This window comes from Perca flavescens, chromosome 15 (genome assembly GCF_004354835.1).
Source record: "Perca flavescens isolate YP-PL-M2 chromosome 15, PFLA_1.0, whole genome shotgun sequence".
NCBI classification, from domain to species: Eukaryota; Metazoa; Chordata; class Actinopteri; order Perciformes; family Percidae; genus Perca; species Perca flavescens.
Window position 1 is genome coordinate 10,834,498 of NC_041345.1, and position 24,486 is coordinate 10,858,983.

Here is a 24,486-nt window from a genome sequence, read left to right on the forward strand (position 1 = left end):
AACCATCACCAGAGAGGCCTGTTTCACAAGTATAAGGTGGCATAACCTGTACCACATTCACATCACATCTCTACAGCAGAATATAATAACTAGTATAATACAATTCACCATGACTAAAGAGCACTGCTGCTGCTGTGCTATGGCAACACAGCCACTGGCTGTTTCCTTTGGCTAAGAATGTGACCATGCATCCCAAAGCTACAATACAGGCTTAACCGCTTTGGTAAAATAACTGTGTAGTAGCCCATAAAATACTTCACGGTAATTTAGAAACGCTGGACTTTCCTGTAAGTGACGAGGATGTATTGTCCTATTGTCTACGTGAAGCCACACCTACTCGGGAAAAAGATAAATAAGCACTTGCCGAGCATCTCTGCTTCAAGTCCCCAAACCAGAGCGAGGCTGAGAGGCATCTGTCGCGGCGCAACATCCCAACTATCCAACCCACCGGGTCTCTGTCGGTTCATCATGGAGGCGCAGCGGTATCCCATCAGCATCCGTGTAACTGGCGCAATGCACAAGGAGAAGAGCAAAGTAAGCGCACATGGAGAGAGGTGCTTTATTTAAAAATAATAATCTGCGCTTCTCTACAGTGTGATTTAAAATCTCCATTTTCCTTTTCCAGACCTACGTGACATCCGTGCTTTGGTCAGACCAGACTGATATTGTGGTTTACAGGACGTTTCAGGATTTCAAGAAATTTCACGTGAGTATTTAAATTGCTCATTTATATGTTGCGCATGTGCAGGTGTGTTTTTTGGTTATTAACAGCCTTTTTTTTCCTTCTTTTTTTTTTTAACCAATTTCTGTATGACAGAAACAAATGAAGAAGTTGTTCCCACCCGCAAGTAAAAGGAACAAATTCGACAGAACCATCCCCAGATTTCGAGGTATAGTTGTCTTCCTAGTTTCCAGCCGCACCGTATGAGTCACAAAGTGCTGTTACACAGGCCGTTTGGATTCTGACTTCAATCGCCCTGTGTGCTTTCAGACAAAATGGTGATCCGAGGCGGCCAGAGGAATGATCCCACAAAGTCACTAGAGCGCCTCAAGTTCTTGCAGAAATATTGTGATGAACTTCTGAGCTGCGACCCGCGGGTCTCCCAGTCTGCAGAGTTCATCCAGTTCTTCCAACCCACAGACCAGGACCTGCAGCCGGAGTTCACCAAGAACAGGTGGGCTAAACATAAATAAATAATAAATAATAAATAAATACCATCATTTTGTTTAGGGATGCCTTCTGTTTTGGGGCCCTAAAAGTAGTTGGCATTAAAGACGCCAAGCTGCATAAAGCAAGTCATACAGGGGAGTGGCCAGTGGCAGTTCAGATTGGCATGGTGACAAAAACCGTGAAAATAATGCCCAGGAAGAAGAAAAAACTCAATTATCCTTTAAAGCAGATTCTAATAAATATGCATGAAAATTATTTAGTAGAAACATTATCAAGATGTTTTAACACAGAATAACAACTGTACACTACCCTGTTCTACATCTATATTTGTCAAGAAAGTTTAGTATAAACCCAACATTCTTCATATTTTAAATTCATGTGTTGCCATTAACTGCAGTGGGCTTTGTCACAGGCATTTCATCTTCACAGAAAGAATGCCCCATCTTGACAAAAAGCTTTCTTAAATTAACATTTCACTCTCTACTAAATAATTACATTGTTATCCCTAAACCTGAAAAAAGGCCTATGTACAAGATCACTCTAGTTAGCCTATTAGCATAAAAGGTTGAAGAATGTAAAATATATGCAAAAATAGACAATTTGAGTTTCTCAGCAAGCACGTGGACCTGGATAATGTCAAATGCTGAAGTCGTATCTGCACCAGGACCCTTTAAAACACAACCCGGTAGACAATGCATTCCTGCACAACAAATTTAACTTTAATTAGGTGATTAATGCTGAAATTCGGCATTGGACTTATGCATGAGCTGCTGTGTTTTTCCTTTTCTTTTCTGGAGCATACATATTTTTTCTCTCAATTAACCTGCGTGTGTCCTCCTCAGCATCATGATCGTGCCATCAGAACATGAGGTCAGGGCCAATGCTGGACAGGGCAGCGGTGGTAACGTGACCCAGCCGTTCATCACAGAGACGTACAGATGTGTGGCCACTTACGAGACCAAAGACACCAAGAACAAACCTTTCAAAGTGGCCATGGATGAAAAAGTAGACGTACTCATCAAAGACAAAGCAGGTGAGCGAGCTTCAGTCTTCAGTGTCCTGTTAATGGTTAAAAGAGACCTCATGGACCTAAATCCACGGAGACCTGTTAAATGTGTGCTCGTGTTGCTTCAGGGTGGTGGCTTGTGGAGAATGAAGACAAGCGGATGGCCTGGTTTCCTGCCCCCTACCTGGAGAAGCTAGATGATGATGATGATGATGATGGGGATGAAAATGAAATTGATGAGACTTCTGAAAGAGGTATAGCCTATGCATAGTTTCAGTTGTACCCAATCTCAAGACATTACATTATCCACACGTAACACATTTGCGTACATAGTGCAGAGTTTTTAAATTACCTAGGTGAGTTAATGTCAGTCAAGCTTTTACAACACTATGCATTAACGTAATTTCTTTCACTCTCAGGAATGCTGTACACTGCTGTCAAGGGCTACAAAGCCACCAAAGATGACGAGATAACCGTGGCCATCGGTACAGTGGTGGAAGTTCTGCAGAAGTCTGACAACGGCTGGTGGCTCATCAGGTATTTAACCCTTTTGTGTCATTATAGATTGTTTTACCAGGACACGATTATCATAACATTCTCAAAGCTTTAAACTCAGATGTCAACCCTACATTGTCCACTTTGTTGTTTTTAACAGAAACAATGGTAAAGGAGGTTACATCCCCACTATGTACCTGCAGCCCTATGTCAACCCTCACAGCCGCATGACAGCCCACCATCAAGATCGCTGCTCCTCCCCACAATTCCTCTCCCCGAGCCTGGAACAGCAGTCCAACCGGCTCAGCCACTCACACGGAAACCTGCTGCAAATTCCAACCGCCAAGTCTTCCAAATCATACAGCCAGCAGAGATCACGCTCTCTAGAGATCCAAGATGAACAACCTCCTGCTCAGCCTGCAGGGAAAAACGCTGCCCCTGCTACAAACGTTGCCACCTCACCAACGACTGCAAAGTGCACCGCTCCGCCCACGATCACGGTGGAGATGGAAGAAGAAGAGGAGAAACGTGGCATTATCCTAAGAGCGCACAGCGAGGGAAGCGACAGCAGCGATGACCTCAATTCTTCCTGGGCGAGCTCCTCGTCCTTCAACCTGAGCCAGAGTTACAACGAGGAGCAGCTGCGTAACAGCCGCACGCCTCCTACCATGGAGAGCAACCGTCTTAACCCGACAATCGGCCCACGTGGGAAAATAATGACTCCCAGTGTCTCTGATCCCAATCTCTACAAGGGCCCGACAACACCCAAGGTGCCACCCAGACCGCGGGTCCAGGAGATCCTCACCCGGTGTACCAAGGTCACCCGCAAGAATGCAAACAAAGGCCGCCTGTTACACACACACACACAGATAAGTCAATGAAGTTTCTCTTGAGGTTAGCTTTATTTATTTAAGTTGCAGAGTAGTTTAGTTATAATGAAGTGATTAAGAGGATGTGTCGCACCAGATGCAATAATGTTGTTGTGCCAGCCCTTTTTTTTTTTTGTCCTGTCAATGTTGTTTTCATAATCTTTGAAGAGAGATTGTCAATAAGTATGCAGATGTATGCAAATGTACAATGGCCTTCAGTAAAATTAGTGTGTATATATATATATATAATATATATATATATATATATATATATATATATATATATATATATATATATATATATATATATATATATATATATATATATATATATATATATATATATATATACTATAAATATCTCATGTCTATACAATCGGATTTGAATGATCACTTATTTTTCATACTGGAAACCTTGTGTTGTGCCTTATATGCATTTGACTGTGCTGAGTGCACAGAGAAAGATAGATTTTGTTCTTGTGACTGTAGTAGTGCCGCGTTCTATTTACCTCGGAACTCTGTTTTAACGATGTCAAAGTTGGGAAACACGCCCCCTGACCTCGGATTTACGAGCTTGGAACTCGGGACAACCTCGCAGTAGCCCGAGTTCAAAATCCAATATGGCTGCCCCCTGTATCAACAGTTGTGAAAGCTGCAGGAAAGTTATAAGCACTTCTGTCTTATTCGTTCACACAAGCATGTCCAACTTCTATCTGTGGACATTTTGTTACACTGTTTGCATGCGCAAAAAACGGCGTAATGCGTTGTTATCAACTTGTATTGCTAACAATAGCTAACCGGGCCAGAGCCATAGACAGTATATGGCAAGAGCAAATAAAAACAATGAAAATCCGACTTTTAAATAGAACGCATTCAACTCGGGTATGACGTCATTCCCAGTTCCGGCTTCCGAGTTCCGAGGTAAATAGAACGCGCCATAAAAGTAAGTGTTTGTGAATGTGTGTGAAGAACACTGAACACCAGAGTCTGACCATGTAAATGTTGGGTGTATTGACGTGTTACTGAAGAGCTTGGAACAAATAAAACTATTTTGGGGAACGTGACGTCATCTTCAAATGTCTTGTCTTAAAGATATTTTTTTGGTTTTAAGTCATGCACTGTGGGACAAGAACGGCAGCACGTTCTCACAATTTTGGAGCTGCTGAGACATAGGAATGCACAGAGAGGCCTATTAAATGTATCACCATCACTCCACACCTGTCTCTCCGTCTCTTCCTGCACTGCCAATCATTCAGTGAGTCACTCCAGCTAATGGTCCGAGATAAGATCACTCCTCCTGGGTCTTTTATTTTCAGGGAGTGAGTCATCGGTTATCAGCTTGGAGCTCCTCGTCAACTGGCAAAAGTCTGGCATTGTGGAGTGGAAGAAACAGGGAGACATTTCACCTTTACTGTTGTTTGATCCTCTTCTTCCAGCGCTTCCTCTGCTGAGCTTTCCTCACTTTCAGAGTGGTGGTTGCCATTTGTTTTGGTGCGCTCGCCGTTTTCTACTCGCCCGCCGTTAGCGGAGGCTTTCTTGGTGGAACTGACCTCACCATCGTCATCCTCCTCCTCTGCTTCTTTAACTGGGCAATTTGGATCTTCATCTTGTCCCCCATCGCTGTCATCTCCATCTTGTTTCTCATCGCTGCTGCCCATTCCTTTCTCCTTGTCAATCATAAAGAAAGGCTGTGCAAGAGGAGTGGTATCCATTTCTTCGTCTTTGCCCATGCTAAACAGGACACAACAACAGGGATTAGAGTCGATAAGCTTCAAATCAACACGCTAACCTTCGAAACATGACTGTTTGTCCAGTTGTGCACTAACGTGCATCATCCATGATATACATTTCATATTCCTCTTTCACACCAATGACCAGGGTCAGACCAGGGTTATCTGACCCGTGTCATACCTTTCTTTTGTCAATTCAAACCAAGCCAGTCAACACGGGTTGATCCCTGAGGCCTGTACTTTGAAGCAAGATTTGGCGTTAACGAGGTAACTTCGGGTTCAACCCAGGGTTTTCTGTATCACGACGGTGGATCACTTGTTACCGGGTCAATCCCCGCGGTAACTTATGCCTAACCTGGTCGGGAGCAGGTTATGTTGGAGATTAGAGATCTTTAATTGATAACGGCGTCACCGTTCTTAGAAGATCCGGTGGGGCTTGGTGCGCGGAGAGAGAGGTGCGCTAATAAAAGTTACAACATTTAGAGACCGACAACCCCGTTAACATTCCCCGATGGGTGTTTTTATGAAAGATAGATTTTCAGCAGAGGGAATTACGTACAGGCTATTTGTCGGCTTCTTGAGCAGTGCGTTGCCAATGCGCACATTGGTTTGAATTATGTTTTTATATTTTTATTTGCTCTCGCGATCGCTTACCTCAGCCGGGGTTGTAACTTAAATAATAGGCTAAAGCAACGACAGTTTATGGAAACAAGCGTAATTAGGGTTGGATCTTGTGCCTGACTGACGGGGGAGTGATATTGAAGAGTTGTGATTTACGCATTTACAGCGTCTGCTGCTATTTGTTTTGCCAGCTTTCCTTCCTGTTTTAGGAAGCAGCGACTGTGTTGCATTTTGCCTGTAAAACCGTGTTTGTGTTCTTCATATTTATGTAGAAATATAGTTTGCTCTTATGTAAAAGAGCAATGCATTCCAATTACCTCACGTGCTGGAAATGCGAGGGGTTTACACGTCATATTCAGTGAACAGCTAACATTGTCACATTGTACTATAATTCATCATTGCTACAGCAGGCTGTCTGCAGCCTGCAAGATGTTACAATGCTGACCATTGTTCCCTTCCTGATACAGATTCCAATACCTGAACTTACGTTTCAGCTGATACAGATCTGATACCAGTGTGTAAATATAGAAGTAAAAAAAAAAAGAAACAAAATTAGCTTTGTCTTGGTGTGTGTTTTTTGGTCTATGCTGAGTTATGTGCAAATATTATTGGGGGGGGTTTCCAGTGTAAAAATACTGGTATTGGTATCTGACCAACTCTACATGACACATCCATCTATCAACAAGGACAAAACGAAACCTTCCGGCACCTCTTACTCCCGATGTAATTTTCTTTGTGGGAGAGTCCGAGCAGTGATTGCAACATGATTGAACACATTCTTTAATCCCTTCTGTGTAAATCTGACAGTCAACAAACCGGCTTTATAGTTTGTGTGTACATTTCTTGCACTTGTTATTGCTTTTGTAAACTAAGATGATGCGCTTTGTGTCTTCGATTCTAATCTCAATTTCATTAGTCGTGTATTTTAGATATTATTTATCATCAACTGCATGCCAGCACAATTATTTAGTCGCATTTTGTTTTGTTTCTTAAATGATCTACTTTTCATTTTCTTAAGGTGTGGGGAGAGGCATTGTGTTCATAATACATGATCATAATAGGTGTGTCTTGCAGGTTGCAGAGAGCAAGATGTTGCGCTGCAAGCTTGGGTGAGTAAAGAAAGAGAGAGAGAGAGAGAGAGAGAGAGAGAGAGAGAGAGAGAGAGAGAGAGAGAGAGAGAGAGAGAGAGAGAGCAGATGTGTAAGAGAAATAAAACAGTACAAGTACAGTGAGACAAAATCAATGTTTTTTCAAAGTGTGCAGCGACTTGTGACGACTGTTCGCCCCCATTTCCAACCAATGACATTATTTGTCCCGCCCCGTTGTTAGCGACCCTGGTCGTGTGCAATTCACATTGAAATCGAACCATGTCCGACCTGCTTCGAACCCACCTCGACCTGGGTCGCAAAGTTGAGTGGGTCAACATGGGTTAACCCTCAAACACAAAGTCAACTCTGGTTCAACCCTGGTGGAGCCCTCGTGTGAAAGTGATATCACATTTAAGGCTTATGATGCATTTGGAACTGTTTTCAGATATTATTTACAGTAAGTATCTTGGTATCAGTTTCACCTTCCACTGCACTCAACTTGGATGACAGTCAAATCGTTTTTTGAATACAGTGAAGTCTTCATTCAGAAAAGGAAAAATGTAGCAGCATGCCAGGTTTAATGCCAACAACGCTGCTCCGCCACTTTTTTCTCCTCTGCATTCATGCCAGACAGAAACAAGTCTGTGTTTTTGTTTGAGGCGGTGACTGGAACGGTTTCAGATCTTTCTCATGACACGTTTGACACACATAATATCTTGTTACTAGAGATGCACCGATTACAACTTTCTAGGCCGATTCCGATTTTCATTGAGTTAGGCCAGCCGATATCGATTTTATTTCAGATAATGGATCACTATAAAATAGAACTATATAAATTATTCCTGGTGTGGGAAATTCACACACATCTAAAGTGCAATGTTAGAACCATTTCCTTCATTTCACATCCAATATCTAACAAAAAAAAATGTGATTGTGGTTTTTGGTGTCGTCCCTCCACGCCCTACTTTTTCCTTGCAGGTGGTGCATATTGCAAACTTGTTATCTTCTGCACACACGCTGAAGAATTTCCAAACAGCTGACACGTTGCAGGTTAATTCACAAGGTTCCCTACATGTGCGAGAATAGCGCGGACACGCGCTTCACACCGTGAGCGGGTACGCGCGACACATGGCGGAAAAGTTGTGAGAAAGGAAAAAGAGACTGTGCTGTCGCTTCCGTCCTTGAGAACTGTAACTCGTATAACTTATGTTGTCAGTTAATTGTAGCGTTGACCGGCATGAAATCTGCATATGTCAGACTGACCTGCCGGTCACCAGTCATGGCCGAACACGCGAAAACCGGCCAATTCCGGTCACCGGCCGGTCTGTCGGTGCATCTCTACTTGTTACTAAGGAGAAGGACCAAAGTGGTGCTGAACTCAACACTGGTTGCTTTTTTTGCTGTAGTCAGTAGATATAGATGAGGAAGTTACAGGGCTCCAGCAAAAAAAAAAAAAAAAAACGCAGGACTGTCTGGCAAAAATGTTAAACCAGGCTCAACTTTTGCTGCACAACATAAGGTTATATTGCAAGGTGCTGTGGTGGCCAATCACATACATGGAAGCACACATTCCTTGTAGATCAATTTGTAATGTGAAGTTTGTCTTTCTATTATTACCTGTCTCATTGCATTGTAAACCGCTGCACAGGGTTTTGGTGTCTGATAAGCCTTTAAAAGTATTAATCTTTTACTCCAACTGGACTTCCTGGATCATATTGCATTGTCTCTCCGGTACCATAAACAACACCCACCCACCAAAGCAGCCCCATGCGCTGTTTTAATGGCTCTCACCTGGATGGTGCTCCGGCCACTCTCATCTTCTGCCACATGTAGTTTAAAAACATGGACGCCTGCAGCAGATTACCAATCCTCTGCATGTGTCTCTCTGTGGAGAGAAAGAACAGTTAACATTATTTCAGACCAAATTTGTACTAGGAACCACTTCAGCTAGAGGGACCCAGCAATGGCAAGATGGGTAATAGGAAACCTAAGCTTGCTTCCATATAATAATGTCATGCTTACACCCACTTTGCCTATCTAAACAAGAGTTTACGCTTTGTATCTTGTACATTGTGTTCATACTTCGACTGTCCCAAAGAAAAGAAAGGAGTCACTCTTGAACAAATACCTCCTCTTTCTGTTTCTCCAGTTCACCACATGCTCAAGTCAAAACCCTGCTGCCAGAGTCCTGCATTGGCTCTAAATTAATGTTATACTCATGGTACATGGGTAGGACAACTATATTTTTCATATCTTACTGAACCATGTATGTCACTGTGAGCCTCCCAGTCATTAGGGATGCACCGAATATTCGGCCACCGAAAACTTTCGGCCGAAAATAGCCCAAAAGGGCCGAAATACTTTTATCACCATAACAATACGGCCGAAATGTTGTGATGACGCAAGCAGAAACCGCAACCTGCACGTGTGTCAGTACCCGATCCGTTCCACCTGCAAAGCGTCTCCTAAGCAAAGACGTTGAGACGGACCACCGAGTGAAAACAATGAAAAGTAAGCTCTTAGAGTCTGTCAGCACACGTTTCAGTGAGATCTATTCGGATCCTCTGCACTTCATCGCGACTGTAATTGATCCGCGTTATAAAGACCATTACTTGGATGCGGAAATAAAGCAGGGCGCACGAGAAATGATCCAGGCCGCGATGGATGAGGAGAACCCGCGTGGAGACGGAGACAGAGTGCGCATGGAGCAGCGCCCAGCGCAGGAGATCAGAGCACAGAAAAAAAGACTCGTCTCTCTGCACCAGATGAGGGGCATGCACCCTCATTGTCTGATATGTTCTGTGAAATCCTGCAAGAAAGTGCCTCAAATAATAATAATAATAACAACAACAACAATAACAATAGGTAAGCTATTCTGTTCTTAGGCTACTATATACTGTATGTGACTATCAGATTGTAGCCATATTTCTGCTAGATATTTTTTTAATTAAACTTTAATATTAATTTATACAATTGCAATGCCTTGATTTTAGTAAAGTTAGTACAGTCATAGCCATAAATGCAATGGTACTAATAATTGGCATAATTTCTTTCGGTGTTTCGGTTTTGGTTTCCTCTTTTTCGGTTTTGGCCAAGAATTTTCATTTCGTTGCATCCCTACCAATCATGACACTAGAGATGTTCCAATACCATTTTTCCCTTCCTGATACAGATTCCAATACCTGAACTTACGTTTCAGCTGATATAGATCTGATACCAGTGAGTAAAAGTGTATATATATATATATATATATATATATATATATATATATATATATATATATATATATATATATATATATATATATATATATATATATATATATATGGTGGAGTTTCCCAGTGTAAAAATACTGGTATTGGCATCTGAACAACTCTACATGACACATCCATCTATCAATGAGGTCAAAACAAAAGCTTCATGCACCATTTACTCCCAATGTCATTTTCTTTGTGGGAGAGTCTGAGCAGTGACTGCAACATGACAGCGCTCTTTAACGCATTCTTTAAACCCTTTTGTGTACATCTGACAGTCAACAAACCAGTGTTATAGTTTGTGTGTACATTTCTTTGGCACTTATTGCTTTTGCAAACTAAGATGATGCTCTTTGCGTCCTCGATTCTAATCTCAATTTCATTAGTCGTGTATTTTAGATATTATTTATCATCAACTGCATGCCAGCACAATTATTTAGTCCCATTTTGTTTTGTTTCTTAAATGATCTACTTTTAATTTTCTTAAGGTGTGGGGAGAGGCATTGTGTTCATAATACACGGTCTTAATAGGTGTATCTTACAATACATTCTCACCCACACCCACATTTGATTTTCATGCGTGATTTTATTATACTACCTGCTGCATAACAAATTGCCCCACTGGGGGACAAATAAAGTAACTTGACTTGAGTTGACTTGACTTGACACACACACACACAGCTGACCTGTGTATGGGATGAGTCCCTCGAGGTGGGTTCGGGCGCCCTGATACTGCAGGATCTCCTCAGGCGGCAGGTGTGTGAGGAGCACCTGGAGGACGGCCTGGGCATCCTGACAGTTTCTGGCATTGGTGTTCCACACAGCACAGTAGCGCAGGAGCGACTCTGAGTGGGGTGTAAGTCATAACAGGGTCGTGTGTGGAGTTTTGAAGGTGGAAAAGGGAAGGAAGTTAAGAAACAGATTTTATTACTCTCTTACTCTTTTTTAATTTCTTCTTCTTCACTTTTAGAAGATTTAGTTTTCTTGCCGTATCGGTATTCCATCATAAGAATGTTTGACAGACATTATAGATCTTTTACCTTTCTGATCCACTCGGAGTTTCAGTACCGTCTTCTCCAACAGCTCTCCGCTATTCTCCACCTGACGGATCGCTAGAGGCAACAGAGAACAACATGTCAAAGACAGCAGTCTTTGACATGTTGTTCATGTTGGGACAGTGGTTGAGGTACATTTCTTTATGTTATGTTAGTAATAGTGACTGGGTTTGATGTCCTCGCATCATTTTTGGTTGCAACATTATGAATCGTGTTCATTTCTTGAAGGGGCAGAAGTGTGCAGCTATTGGTATATGGTTCTTTAGTTTGTGATGTCACACTGTGTTATTTCACAGAAAAGGAAACATATCGAGTAGCAATGGCACAGTCTCATCTGCCACTGAAACAGCTTCCTTTTAAAAAGTTAATACTTAATAGCATTTATATAATTCACACTGGTGTGTAGAAACTGTAATATAAACAATTTTAGGATTACAAACCTGGACACTTTATATTCTTGCATGACTAGGTGCGATACCATCTTGTATCACAACAAGACTGAGAATCATCTGCCTTTTGTTGGCACCAGTTGGATAGACACTCGCCTCAGTGTTGCATGAATGCTGTTGGCACGCGTGTGTGACGCTGACGTGATATCTGCTGTCGAGACGACCAGTTACAGTAACATTATGAACGGGACGGGACAAAAGAGCACGAACATTTTGGAATCCAGGTGGCTTTTTGTTTTTATGTTTACAGGCTTATTTGGAATAGCTGTGTGCTGTGTACACATCAATGCTCGGGTGACTCTTCTCTTGAACATGAGCAGCCATCCACAATGAGAGATGACAGATTGATGAATGTTTTTTGGTGTCGTCCCTCCACGCCCTACTTTTTCCTTGCAGGTGGTGCATATTGCAAACTTGGTATCTACTGCACACACGCTGAAGAATTTCCAAACAGCTGACAACTCGAGTAAGTTGCAGGTTAATTCACAAGGTTCCCTACATTTGCGAGAATAGCGTGGACACGCGCTTCACACCGCCAGCGGGTACGCGCCACACACTGCAGAAAAGTTGAGAGAAAGGAAAGAGAGACTCACTGTGCTGTCGCGTCCGCCCTTGAGAACTGTAACTCGTATAACTTATGTTGTCAGTTAATTGTAGTGTTGACCGGCATGAAATCGGCATATGTCAGACTGACCTGCCGGTCGCCGGTCATGGCCGAGCACGTGAAGCACGGCTTCGGTAGCCGTCATATTGAATGTAAACAAAAAGCTGCTCGCCGTCGCTGCGCTATCATCGTCGCGTAAAGCCCGCCTCAGCGGTTTTGATTGGTGCCTCGATTTTGGGGACATTGGAAATGGGTTTGAATGGGCTCTTCCCAAGACTGACTTGCAGAGCAAATCTCAAATTTGCCGGAAGTTTGTCAGGGTTTACCCAGGCTACAGAGAAGACATAATGTGAGACAAACTACAGAATAACTTGAAAACCGTGTGTAAACCATGTGTACACTTTGTACATGCAAGAAATCAGTAAATGTTGGAATAGCCAAAGGGGAATAGGAGCATCCGGGTAGCCTCGTGGTTTAAGGCGGTGATGCTTCCTATCTCTCTTTCCCGTCAGGTCTTAAGTGTCCACTGGTCAATCCAAAAGAGTTTTTAGCACAAAGTACCTTTGATCACAGTGAGCACAGTGTGAGGCTGGTCCAGTGATATGGCGAGACCCAGGGCCTTCAGGTACTTCTTCTCATGGAGCAGGTTGGACAACTCCTGCTGCCTTCAGACACGAGAAACACACATGTTCATACAGAGACACATGCGAAAATATTTGTGTAAAGATCCTCAATATTCCTTGACTATGGTTAGAAACTGGATACCAACAGATTTATAAGGATTGACAGATGAATAAATAAATCCCATTAACTGTAGGTATAAGTGGGATGTGCCTCCATGTGGGTTTAGCTGTGGTAAAACTTTCCCATGAAAAACACAAAGTGAAATACACACAAAACGTCTGCTTTTCACATCAAAATGTCTTGACAATATCAACTATTTCACTACAATAATAAGGTGAAGCATCTTTTATTCTAAGACATCTTGTCTGGTAATAAATGATTTGTTACCCAGCCTGGCGTAAAACATGAACACATACTGTATGTCTGAGTGCATGGCACATCAGTGAGCAAACATATACAGTAGATTTATTAAACACTTATAATCAAATTGTGGGAGACCCGAAATTCCCTCCTTCTTATAAGAACACACACACGCAGCTTGTTTTTATCTGTATCTTTTACATGTTTGTGTGCTGCTGCGCATCCCTGTGTGTGCAACAAGCATGTGTGTGCGCACGCTGTGCACGAGCCTAGGCGGATTTTACTAATGCGCTGTTAAAATAACAATGAAATGCTGCGTTATTGACTTTCCGCTGCCTCAAGATAGCAATACGCCAAGAATTCACCTGAACACACCGCCGTGTAAGACACAGATGAGCGCAGGTGCATTTGTTATTTAAACGACGCGGGCACTGGACTGGAAATTGACAACTGTGTTGGTCTTAAACTAGCAAAGACACTTGCGTCGGGCTCTGCGTTGCGCCGGGTGCAAGATAGGACCCAATGTTGTGTGTAGCTTACTTGAGTATCAGATCCTCCTGCTTGGCCTGCTCCTCTGCCAGCTCTACTTCAGTCACATCCTAGCAGCAGACAAAGGACAAAAAAAAAAGTGTGGTCATATGTTGATCCCTGCAGGGAAAATTCCTATTTTCCCCAGAGAGAACAGAGAGGTCAGTTATGGCGCTTATCCACTGCTAGTGCCAGCTCTGCTCGGCGAAGAACGTCAAAGGTGTGTTGTCTTTCATTCTCGGCATATGGCTGTTGCCACTAGCCTCGTGAGACCATCCTGATCTCGCGAGCTCCAGTTTTCTATTCACAGATCAGTCTGGCATCTTGAGATAGAGAAAATTTGGAGACGTTCGCCAAACGACCGACCAATCAGCGTTGGTTTTGAGGCGGGTTTAGGTGTGACGCAACGAGAAGCAACTGTTAGTCTAAACAATATGGCAGCTTCCACGTATGAGAGGAGCGTAGCTATCGCTCAAGTTTTATCCAAATTAGAAAGTATTCCTTCATTGAAAGAAGAGCAAAAACCGGCACTAGAGGCTTTTCTCGGAGGAAAAGATGTTATTGCTCTTCTCCCGACTGGTTTCGGCAAGAGTTTGATCTGATTAGTTGATTTGGCCCGTCTATCGCCAACAGGTGGTGATAGACAGAGGGTTTATCCAATCAGCTAACCAGTATTTTCGCCCCTTCCCAAAAGTTCTCCAACTGAAAGTTTCCAGATGGATATGCCGAGCAAATGCGAAGCAATCCATCTGGCGGAGTCAGGTTATTTTGCCACAGCCAGAAGACAAATTTTGTTTCAAAAGAAGCTGGAGGCAGCAAAAAAGTTCAGTTCAGGACACCCCCGTCTGTTGCTAGCAATGATGACGCAGTGATTAGTGACGATTCTCTCCGACCAGTCAGTAGTCTGCAGGTTTTCACGTCACCTTTTGGTATCGCCTCAGCTCGCTTGGAACCTCGACGGAGGTGATACTAAAAAAAGTACCTGTTGGCAGGTACCAGGGACTATTTTTCATAATGGAAAACAAAAAAGGCGAGTAGAGTTGAGGTGAGTCAAGCAGGTACCATGTAATGGTAAAATGCCATAAGAGTGCAAGGTCAACTAAAAATAACCAACTAGATAAGATACAATATAAAGAGTACTTCAGCAGTTTAGATATTTGCTATCACAAAGAACAAATTTCAGAGTTCTTAAAAAACAAATCTTACATTTTTATTTTATTGCTTTTATTTTGTGGTTTTTACCCTTAAGAACAGTTGTTGTTGCATCTCTACCATTCATGTAAAGGTAGAGAAAAATACGCAACACTAATAGCAAGACAGGAAAAACTGCATTCCTTAATCTGGCAATCAATACTTTTCAATTCTATCGGTTTAGAAGTTTGATTGCTAACCGATCCAGCTTTCTTCTCTGTTTAACAGGTGACTATGAGTCAAATCACACTTACCACCCACACGGTGATGTTAGAGTCTGCTGAACCAGTCACCACCTTGTCGTCTTTGCGGCTGACATGGAGACCCCACACTTTGTCCTGGTGGGCGTCCAGCGTCTTTACACACTCGTTGGTCTTTATGGTCCACAGCTTTACCAAACCATCTGAGCCACTAAGGACAGAGCATCAGTTGGAAGAGTTGAGTCACAACTGTTTGTCAACAGTAAGAATTTTATTTAAACGCGCTACATGGCCGACATGCAGAGAGACAGAAGCAGGTGGATTCACAATAACGCAGATACATTTGGAAACACAAACTGTCCCAAATCCAAACTACATGCTTATTCTAATGAGGTTTTGAGTGTGTTGTGTGTTCACACAGGAAAAGTAGCAAGATAAGTATTCTCAAAAAGGGACAAAGACAATTAATCGATTAGCTGTTAGACAGAAAATGGTCTGCAAATATTTAAATATTATATCAAATCGTTAGTTGTTTAATGAAGCAAAAATGGCAAATATTCTGTAGTTCAAGCCTCTCAAATGTGAACATTTGCTGCTTTTCTGTGTTTTAAATCATTTTAAAACGAATATTGTTTGCTTTTAGACTGTAAGTTTGACAAAACATGGCATATGAAAAAGTTATCTTGGGCTCAGAACTTCTGACAGGCATCTATCACTACTTTCCGACAATTTACAGATTGTACGAATTATCAATTAAAAAAATGTGAAAACATATTTGGCATATTAATCAATACTGAAAATAATCATTGGTTGCAGCCCTTTACGCAAAACCGTCAGCATGCAGACTAACACATCATTGTGAATGGTAGTGAAACGCAGCTCCAGAAACTGAAGGAGAAAAATAAATTAAATATTTTACAGTCTCTTCGTTCAGAAGAGTTTAATTGGCAGTGGCGTCATAATAAAATAATCACAGTTTGACTGTCTTTTCTAATAAAAACATTGGATTTCCTATGAATTCTACACAGTTAAGTCACCCAAAATTTATTGTCACATCCAAGGCAAGACTTCATATGTGTTATCTGATTTTCTGGACGTTTTCCAAGACAACAAGTGACAAGTTAAGTAACCAGATGCTGTAGTCAGAGACATTTGAACTGTGAGTGCTGTGCATCCTTGTTCCAGAGTCCTTTATCTCCCTGCATCAGTCCAAATGCTCTGATAACTATTCCCCAGACAGTGTTTAGCTGAGCTATCGCAGATCAGGCAGTAAGACTTTATGACATTGGTGTCAATGCCCGTTCTTTAAATTACAGAGAAGCTGTCAATTATGCAAGGATGGACCATCCAATTCTTTGTAGGGATTGACCGATACTGGTTTTTCAAGGCCTATAGCGATAATTAGTAGTTAATTAAACCAATAACCGATATTTGAGAGTGATATGTATTTACAGTGAAAATAAAAATCTTTAACTCAAAATTAAGATTAGTTAGGGTTAGGAAGAAAAATAATTTAAATATTTTACAGTCTCTTCGTTCAGAAGAGTTTAATTGGCAGTGGCGTCATAATAATAATCAGTTTGACTGTCTTTTCTAATTTCCTGTTTGTATAAAACAGTAAAAAATGTTGATTTCTTGTATACCAACTTTAATAACAGTATACTATAAAGAATTGTATATAAAGATAAGTATGAAGTATGGAAATGTGACACAGCTACTATTTGTATGTGTCAAGGGTTTTCCTACCACGCTGGTGATTTAATATCATTTTCGAAAAGTTTGTTGTCGACATTCAAACACCAAAACAGAAAATTGCTTTGATTTCTTCCATTGCTATAAATAGGCCACTTGAGCCTACAGCTAGTTTTCGATTCAATTGCCTCTGCATATTGTTAGGCAATCAAAAATGAAGGAAGAAAAGATGATAAAGTGAAAAGTGTACTTTTATGGAGAAAAGCTTTGCATGAGTGGTAGCTGGGGTTACCTGGTGAGCAGCTGAGTGCCTCGGCTCACAAAGATGACCTTCAAAACCGATGCATCGTGACCCTCGAATGTCTTGAAAAAATTAAGAACAAAACAATCAATCTCATTATTTTTGCTTTCCAGCCACAATTTTGGGCTCATTCACTAATATTAAACTTTGACAAACAAGTCTGTGTTATCATAATTACTCAGGTCTAACATAGGGTTGGGCGACATGGAGAAAATCAAATTACACAATATTTTTGACCAAATACCTCAATATTGATACTGCAACTATACTGTAGTGTTGACTATTGGTATTTTAACCAAATATTTACACAATGAGATTTTTGATAAATAATCATCTGTAATGTGGATATAATGACTAAGTGGGTAAAGGCAAATAATAGAACAGTTACAACAGTCTGGTAAGTTCAGAAAATGACATCACTTTACTGTAACGCAGCCTTTAAAACCAGGAAAAGACACCACTTACGCCATATTACGAGATCAACAATCTAAGACGATATGTAGTCTCATATCACAATATCGATATAATATCAATATACTGCCCAGCTCTAGTCTAACACCACAGTGAGAGATATGTCATAACCTGTCAGTGTGAAATAGGACACTGATAAGGTAGGGAACTTACTGTACATACACAAATAATGTCTGCAATTCCCTTTATATTCTGTGATCAATAATACTCTGTGACACATGCACACTTATCCATTGGGGCCCACCTTCAGACAGCTGAAGTCTTGCAGGCTCCACAGTTTCGTGACGCCGTCTGCGGAGGACGTGGCCAGCACCTGGTCGACAGGAGAGAAGCAGACGGCCCAGACGCCGCGACGGTGGCCCCTAAACACCCCCAGCAGGCCCACGTTCCCCTCCCCCGCCAGCGACCACAGCTTGGCCGTGCGGTCCTGGGAGCCTGAAGCCAGCAGTTTGTCATTGGGCGACACTGCCACGCTGTTTACATCCTGGAGGGAGGGAGATAAGGTAGTGAGGAATCACTTTTCAAGTTTATGAGATTTAAGTAAATGTAAGTTTGAAGAAGGAATTTTATTTGACGAAGGAGACGAGAAACGAGATGAAAAAAAAGAGGGCGTTGGACAGAAAAAAGGGTGAATGCATGAAATTGCATTTCTTTCAAGAGATTCTCTGAATTCCTCTCACTACACTGTCTCCAGTGGCAGCCCACTGTTGGGATTTACATCTTACAGTATAGCCCCTTCTCCATAGACATGTGCTGGCTTGGCTTGACTTGGTTTGACATGTCAGCCCAGTACAGCAGGGGTTAGCGTCTCCGTTACAACGGGGCCACCCGCTTGAAGGGGTCTCTTTAACTGTAACACGCTTGTCTCTAGTCAATGACGTTTAAAAGCAGAATGCTGTCGAAGGTGGATAAAAACACTGGATTTCCTATGAATTCTACACAGTTAAGTCACCCAATATTCATTGTCACATCAAGGCAAGACTTCATATGCGTTATCTGATTTGATGGACGTTTTCAAGACAACAAAGGACAAGTTAAGTAACCAGATGCTGTAGTCAGTCTACCTGTGAAATTCAGAGACATTTGAACTGTGAGTGCTGTGCATCCTCGTTCCAGAGTCCTTTATCTCCCTGCATCAGTCCAAATGCTCTGACAACTATTCCCCAGACAGTGTTTAGCTGAGCTATCAGAACGCAGATCAGACAATAAGACTTTATGACATTGGCGTGACGTGTCAATGCCCGTTCTTCAAATTACAGAGAAGCTGTCAATTATGCAAGGATGGACCATCAAATTCTTTGTAGGGATTGACAGATACTGGTTTTTCAAGGCCTATAGCGATAATTAGTAGTTAATTAAACCAATAACCGATATTTGAAAGTGATATGTATTTACAGTGAAAATAAAAATCTTTAACTCAAAATTAAGATTAGTTAGGGTTACACGGGTTAAGTTACAAACTCCAACACAAAACTTTGTTTAAATGCTTTGAGCAATTATTTAAATAAATTAAAAACTTTCAACATAACACAGAGTAAAAGATAGTCAGATAGTGTTGTGGGCGGGACATTAGGTCAGACTCAGTGGTGAGTGAAACAGAAGCAGAGGGACAGACAGAGCTGTAGTGCAGCCAAAAATAGCGCAAACTGCCAAAAAATGGCCCGATAATCAGTCTATCCCCAATTCTTTGTTGCGTCACCTCTGAACTTCAGTGATTACTTGTCTTTTAGTCAAAACAATCACGAATGACGCATGCTTATGTTCTTAAACGGCTACAAGAATACACAAACCTTAACTACTTAACAGCTTTACAATCACATTTCAAAAGATTTTCCACACACCTTGTTAGTGCACTTACTATCTCAGGAATTGGTTTTCATTTTATTTGCAGCTGACTAAAAGTGTGGCTGTTTCTTTAATGTGATAATGTAAAAGCCCACTGGATGGTTTTAGGGAACATATCATGCAACCCACTCTTAATTGTTTTATCACATGGTATCTAATGAAGGACTAAATGCATTAGAAATAATATTTTGCAGGAAATTTAGCTCTAAACTGTTCTGTAACTTGTCTTCTACACTATGCAAGCTAACATACTAATTGTTGCAGGATATTTCAGCTTCCAGAAATGTGTGGAGTTTTGTGCCAGTACCTTATCGTGTGCCTTCTCTGTGGCGCGGGGGGTCAGCTGATTTACGTCCGGCCCGGTCGTAGATAAGTCTGCTGGTAGATCCCACACCTTCACAGTACAGTCCTGACTACCAGACACTATGAAAGATGCTTTCATTCTGGACACAAAGATGGAGAATCATTACCACCACACAGAATCATTGATTTATTTTTATTTACAACCAATTCCCCTCTTTTTACCATCTAAATCTTTGCCTGTGTTGGTACATGTGACAAGAAACACACGTGTGACTGCAGGAGAGTTACCTGGAGCAGGTGATGGAGCCCACAGCGTTAGCGTGGTTGGAGCCTTGAGCCACACAGTGCACCTGTCCACTGTCACTGTCCATCTGCCACACGCGCACCGACCTGTCCTAAAGACAAAGACACAACATGCAAATGGCTTAAGTTGGCTTAAATGTGGTTCAAAAGCGTCTCTATTTGTAGAATAGCCCATGTGCGTTAACAGAGTTTGTGCACAATTATGGTTTCCTTAGTTTATATTCATTGTGTGCAGTGTTGATGGAAGCTGCACAGACGTGTGCTCACCTTCGCACAGCTCGCAAAGAGAAAACCCTTTTTGAACACGTCCAATGAGAGGACAGTATCTGTGGACGATAAACACATAAAAATAGCTGTGAATGTCAGAGTAGATAATCACCTCTCTAACCAGGTTACTTTTTAACACCGCCCCCACCCACTGAATTCCTTGGGTTCTGGTTCCTCTAATGACAGCTTTAATCCTGCCATGGTTTATAGAGCTTCTACTCTCAAGTGTTGCTTTTGGTTGCTGTGTTATTAAAGATTTATATGAGTTTAATCCTTTTTAGTATCTTTTGAGATGAATTTGCTATTTTGAGTAAAGAACTTAGCAAGTTTGTTACAGTTACGTTCTCTACCAATAAAAGGTTATTATTATTATTTATTTGATATTATCAATCAGTCAGCCTTGATACAAAACACATTTACTATTCTTAAGACTACTCATTATGGCCAGAGTGGAAATATATCTATAATTGTAGTGAGGTTTTCATTCCCAGTCACCCAGGTTTCTCCAAGTCATGTAAGATCTACTGCAACTTTTAGAAACTACAGAAGTATTGTAAAAAATAGACTGTTTTACCTACATTAATAAATATTACAGTGTCTGACACAGAAACATTGTTGTTAAAATGTATATAAGACAACAACAAAATAATGATTACACATCTTTTGCTTTTTTTCTGTGGAAACTTTCTGCCCTCTGGTAAAAAAAACTGCAATGCATTTCACATCTAGGTAGAGGCTTACACACACACACACACACACACACACACACACACACACTGCCCTCTGCTGGTGACTGACCTGTGTGTCCATAGAGGATCTGGCAGCTGTTGGTGAGCAGCTCAAACACCTTCAGTTGGCAGCTGTTGGTGGCCACCACGATGTGGCTGTCCCCTTTACCCAGAAACTTCACGTCCAGCACTTCGTCATTGTATCCCACAAACTGTGAGAGGGTGCACAGAGGGAGCAACAAAGGAAAAGTGTCATTTATGTATAAATAATAACAATAACAGAAGCTCTGGATGACTGGAGGCTATTTTGACGTTCAAAATTGTCCACAACAATTTGCAAGGTACAAAAAAAATAAAAAAAATAAATCAACCTCCACATCAGTACCCACCTGCTGCTGTGTGGTGAGACCAGGCAGCTGATAGAGCACAATGTTGTGTTCTGCTGTGACTGTGGCCAGTCTGGAGGAAGCGGGCAGATGAAGGAGAAACGTAAGACTGCGGGGGTCGTCGTCCCTCTCCTCCTCCACCTCAGAGACAGTGGCGAGGGGGGAGGGGAGGGTCTGGGTGTAGACACAACGCGCCGTGCTGGCCTCCCATACTCGCAATACACCTACAGGTAAGGAAGGGAGAAGAGGTAAGAGACAGAGATATTTAAAGCAAAGCTCTGAGGAATTGCTGTCACACAGAAGCTTGACAGCTCATGTGGGGCAACACAGATTAGCCATTTGGGACAATTCAAGATGTGAACCTTTGCTTCCAGCAGTGATGAAATGCAAGTCTTTGCTCTTCACTCCAATCTCAGACAAGTCCTTATCCTCAGGCAGCAGCACAACACCCTCCACAGCCTGCAGACAGAGACAACACACACACACACAGAAATTGAAATGCAGTATTTTTCCGAGATGAAGAGTATAAAAAGTTTTTTAATTCTTTGTTAATCAAATGAGACACTGGTATATGCAAAGAATTAATATACTCCAGTTTACAGTCTTATACCTCATAGACTGGCACAGTTCTCTTGGCTTTCCGAGTCTCCAGGTCCCACACTGTACAGATCTTGTCCCTGCCAGAACTACAAATGCACGACAGCACACAAATATAGCAAGAAGAACAAATGTGTAAAACGCTCAGCATTAGAAGCTCAAACACTTAAAAATGTTGTAAATAACAGCCCATCCATTGAGTGGCTGAGTGTACGGTACCTGACCATGGTGCCACCATCGGGGCTGAAGCTGAGCGAGGTGACAGCGCTGTAGTGGCTCTGCAGTACACACACACACCGGCTGGAGCGCAGGTCCCACAGCCGAATGCCACAGTCTAGAGAGGAAGAGAAGAGCTGCAGCCTGCTGATGTCTGGGTGGAACTGGACCAGGCTGCCAAGACACACACAGATTTGTTACTGATTTTAGTTATACAACCAGCATCTTTCACGTAACCTAAAATCTGTAACTTTCTATGATTTTTCTGTTTATTGATACTCTACCACAAAAATGTATATACGGTATTTACTATATATTATTAAAGAAACATCAAAAGACACCAACTTTAAAAACATCCAGTATTGGAATATCTGAAAATGTGATTTTACTGGCTTTCAACACCAGTAAACAAAGTACATTGCTCAAATTCTATTAGTTAATGATTCAGAGTTATGGCAGATAAAAATCAACAGTTCTTTGATGGGGGTAATTATTCAAAGCATTTCTTGTTCACCAATATCTGAACTTACTGCACAACGCCAGATGAGCCTTTAAGGTTGTGGGTGCAGTACTGCTTCACCACATCCCAAAGCTTTATAGTGCCATCACAGCCACCTGTAAGACAACAAGAAGAAAACTCTGAAAACTGTACTATGCGTATGTAGCAGAGATCAGGCAGAAACATGTGACACCAAAGACAAAACTTATTGTCATTAACTGCTGACCTGTGGCCAGGAGAGTAGAAGTGGAGTCAAAGGTCATACTGGCTACAGGAACAGTATGAATGGCCCTCCAGGAGCGAGTACACTGAGCTTGCCTCCAGTCCCACTGCTTTAGCAGCAGAGCTCTACTAGCTGTTACCAGCATCTGTGGTGGGAAACAGAGCAGAGACAGACACACACACACACACTGAATACTCTTTTTACAGGCTTATAGAAGAACATACAGCGAAAAACATCCAAATTCACACCATGACTAAAGTAATGACAGGTGCTTGAGATGGGCTTTACCTCATCATCACAGCTGAGCGTGAACGATGTAATGTCCTCTTGATCATCCTGCAATTACAAAATTATGGGAAAACAAAATAGATTGTCAGGATTGTCCAATTAACAGTCCAAAACACCAAGATATTCAATTTGCAGAAAATCTTCACATTTGGGAAGCTGTAACCAGAAAATGTTTAACATACTTTGTTTACTAAATCCCTTAAATTATTATCAATAAAATGTAATTCAATTAAATGTTTCATTTAACTTTCTGTTGATCAACTCATCAATTTGTTTTATCTCTGATAGCTCATTCTGTACTCACATGCTCCACACTGTGGACGATCTTCCCTGTGCTGATCTCCAAAACGTTGACACGAGATCCACAAGTGCAAAAGATGTACTTTTCATCTTTGCTGATCTGGAAAACAGACAGAGAGGTTCAAGGGCCAGGTAGTTCCATCCTAGGAATTAAAGGTCATCATGTCACTTGTAGGTCCACACCTTTATGGCAGTGCAATATTGGAGGACTACAGATGGAAAGTAGCATAATGCTAAATCTGGTGCAGCCATCTTTTTAATGTAACTGCACATTGTCCTGCTAAATAAACTAAACTAAACTAAAACTAAACTAAATTAAGTCACTAAAGTCCTTTAAGATAATTTAAGGCTGGTAACGTTACAACATGTAACGTTAATGTACACTGAGTTAAGCAACAGACACTTGACTTGAGACACAAAACACAAGGCAGGCAACTCACCTGCACTTTTCCTCCTTTGTAAAAAGGTTCAATCTTGCTTTCGACAACATAACTGTAAGGGAATAACATAAATATAACGGTTAGCTGGGCCAACTTTAACTGACACTTTAGCCAAAAAGTTACCCTAGCTACCCAACCTAGTGTTAGCCAGCTAGCGTCACAAACTTACTTTGTTTTGAATTGAAGGTTGGTATTTGCCATCTTGCTCACGTAAAATACCCAAACTTGAATGTTTTGGTAGCTGTGGTGATGTAAATTACTTATTTCTCACTTCACACGTTGCCTGAAGTCAACACATCCATCCCGCATGTTGATACCCGAGTCGCACTCCTTGTACGTCATCTGAGCGCACTGAGCTGTGATTGGTCAGGCGGTTTGTGCT

The 24,486-nt window shown here is 41.7% G+C and overlaps 2 protein-coding genes across 2 annotated transcripts; one reads left to right on the top strand and one right to left on the bottom strand.

Annotated features, from left to right (window-relative positions):
- Window positions 1-332: 332 nt before the first annotated feature.
- Window positions 333-3,760, top strand: noxo1a (NADPH oxidase organizer 1a). The gene is made up of 8 exons (XM_028599679.1): window positions 333-534; window positions 626-706; window positions 818-890; window positions 992-1,175; window positions 2,014-2,204; window positions 2,306-2,431; window positions 2,597-2,714; window positions 2,833-3,760. Exons 1-8 carry the CDS (start codon window positions 469-471, stop codon window positions 3,551-3,553), a joined length of 1,560 nt encoding a protein of 519 aa, XP_028455480.1. The 5' UTR covers window positions 333-468; the 3' UTR covers window positions 3,554-3,760.
- A 946-nt stretch (window positions 3,761-4,706) lies between these two features.
- tbl3 (transducin beta like 3) lies at window positions 4,707-24,448 on the bottom strand. Its single transcript, XM_028599490.1, has 23 exons — window positions 24,274-24,448; window positions 24,105-24,156; window positions 23,669-23,764; window positions 23,365-23,412; window positions 23,080-23,221; window positions 22,885-22,969; window positions 22,358-22,528; window positions 22,152-22,227; window positions 21,904-22,000; window positions 21,545-21,765; window positions 21,226-21,367; window positions 20,428-20,486; window positions 20,146-20,252; window positions 19,862-19,997; window positions 17,954-18,193; window positions 17,230-17,300; window positions 15,300-15,456; window positions 13,867-13,925; window positions 12,904-13,007; window positions 11,275-11,346; window positions 10,921-11,079; window positions 8,772-8,865; window positions 4,707-5,272 (listed from the first exon to the last, which is right to left on the bottom strand). The coding sequence occupies exons 1-23, from the start codon at window positions 24,303-24,305 to the stop codon at window positions 4,894-4,896; spliced, it is 2,799 nt and encodes a 932-aa protein (XP_028455291.1). The 5' UTR covers window positions 24,306-24,448; the 3' UTR covers window positions 4,707-4,893.
- Between the last annotated feature and the right edge of the window lie 38 nt (window positions 24,449-24,486).

Bases quoted from the DNA above. Each gene is read 5' to 3' on its own strand.
- noxo1a (XM_028599679.1), top strand. From the start codon at position 469: ATGGAGGCGCAGCGGTATCCCATCAGCATCCGTGTAACTGGCGCAATG. The intron at 535-625 runs GTAAGCGCACAT...TTCCTTTTCCAG, and splicing joins TGCACAAGGAGAAGAGCAAA to ACCTACGTGACATCCGTGCT. The intron at 2,715-2,832 runs GTATTTAACCCT...TGTTTTTAACAG, and splicing joins AACGGCTGGTGGCTCATCAG to AAACAATGGTAAAGGAGGTT.
- tbl3 (XM_028599490.1), bottom strand. From the start codon at position 24,305: ATGGCAAATACCAACCTTCAATTCAAAACAAA. The intron at 23,765-24,104 runs GTGAGTTGCCTG...TCTGTTTTCCAG, and splicing joins ACAAAGGAGGAAAAGTGCAG to ATCAGCAAAGATGAAAAGTA. The intron at 19,998-20,145 runs GTAACTCTCCTG...CTTTGTGTCCAG, and splicing joins GGCTCCATCACCTGCTCCAG to AATGAAAGCATCTTTCATAG.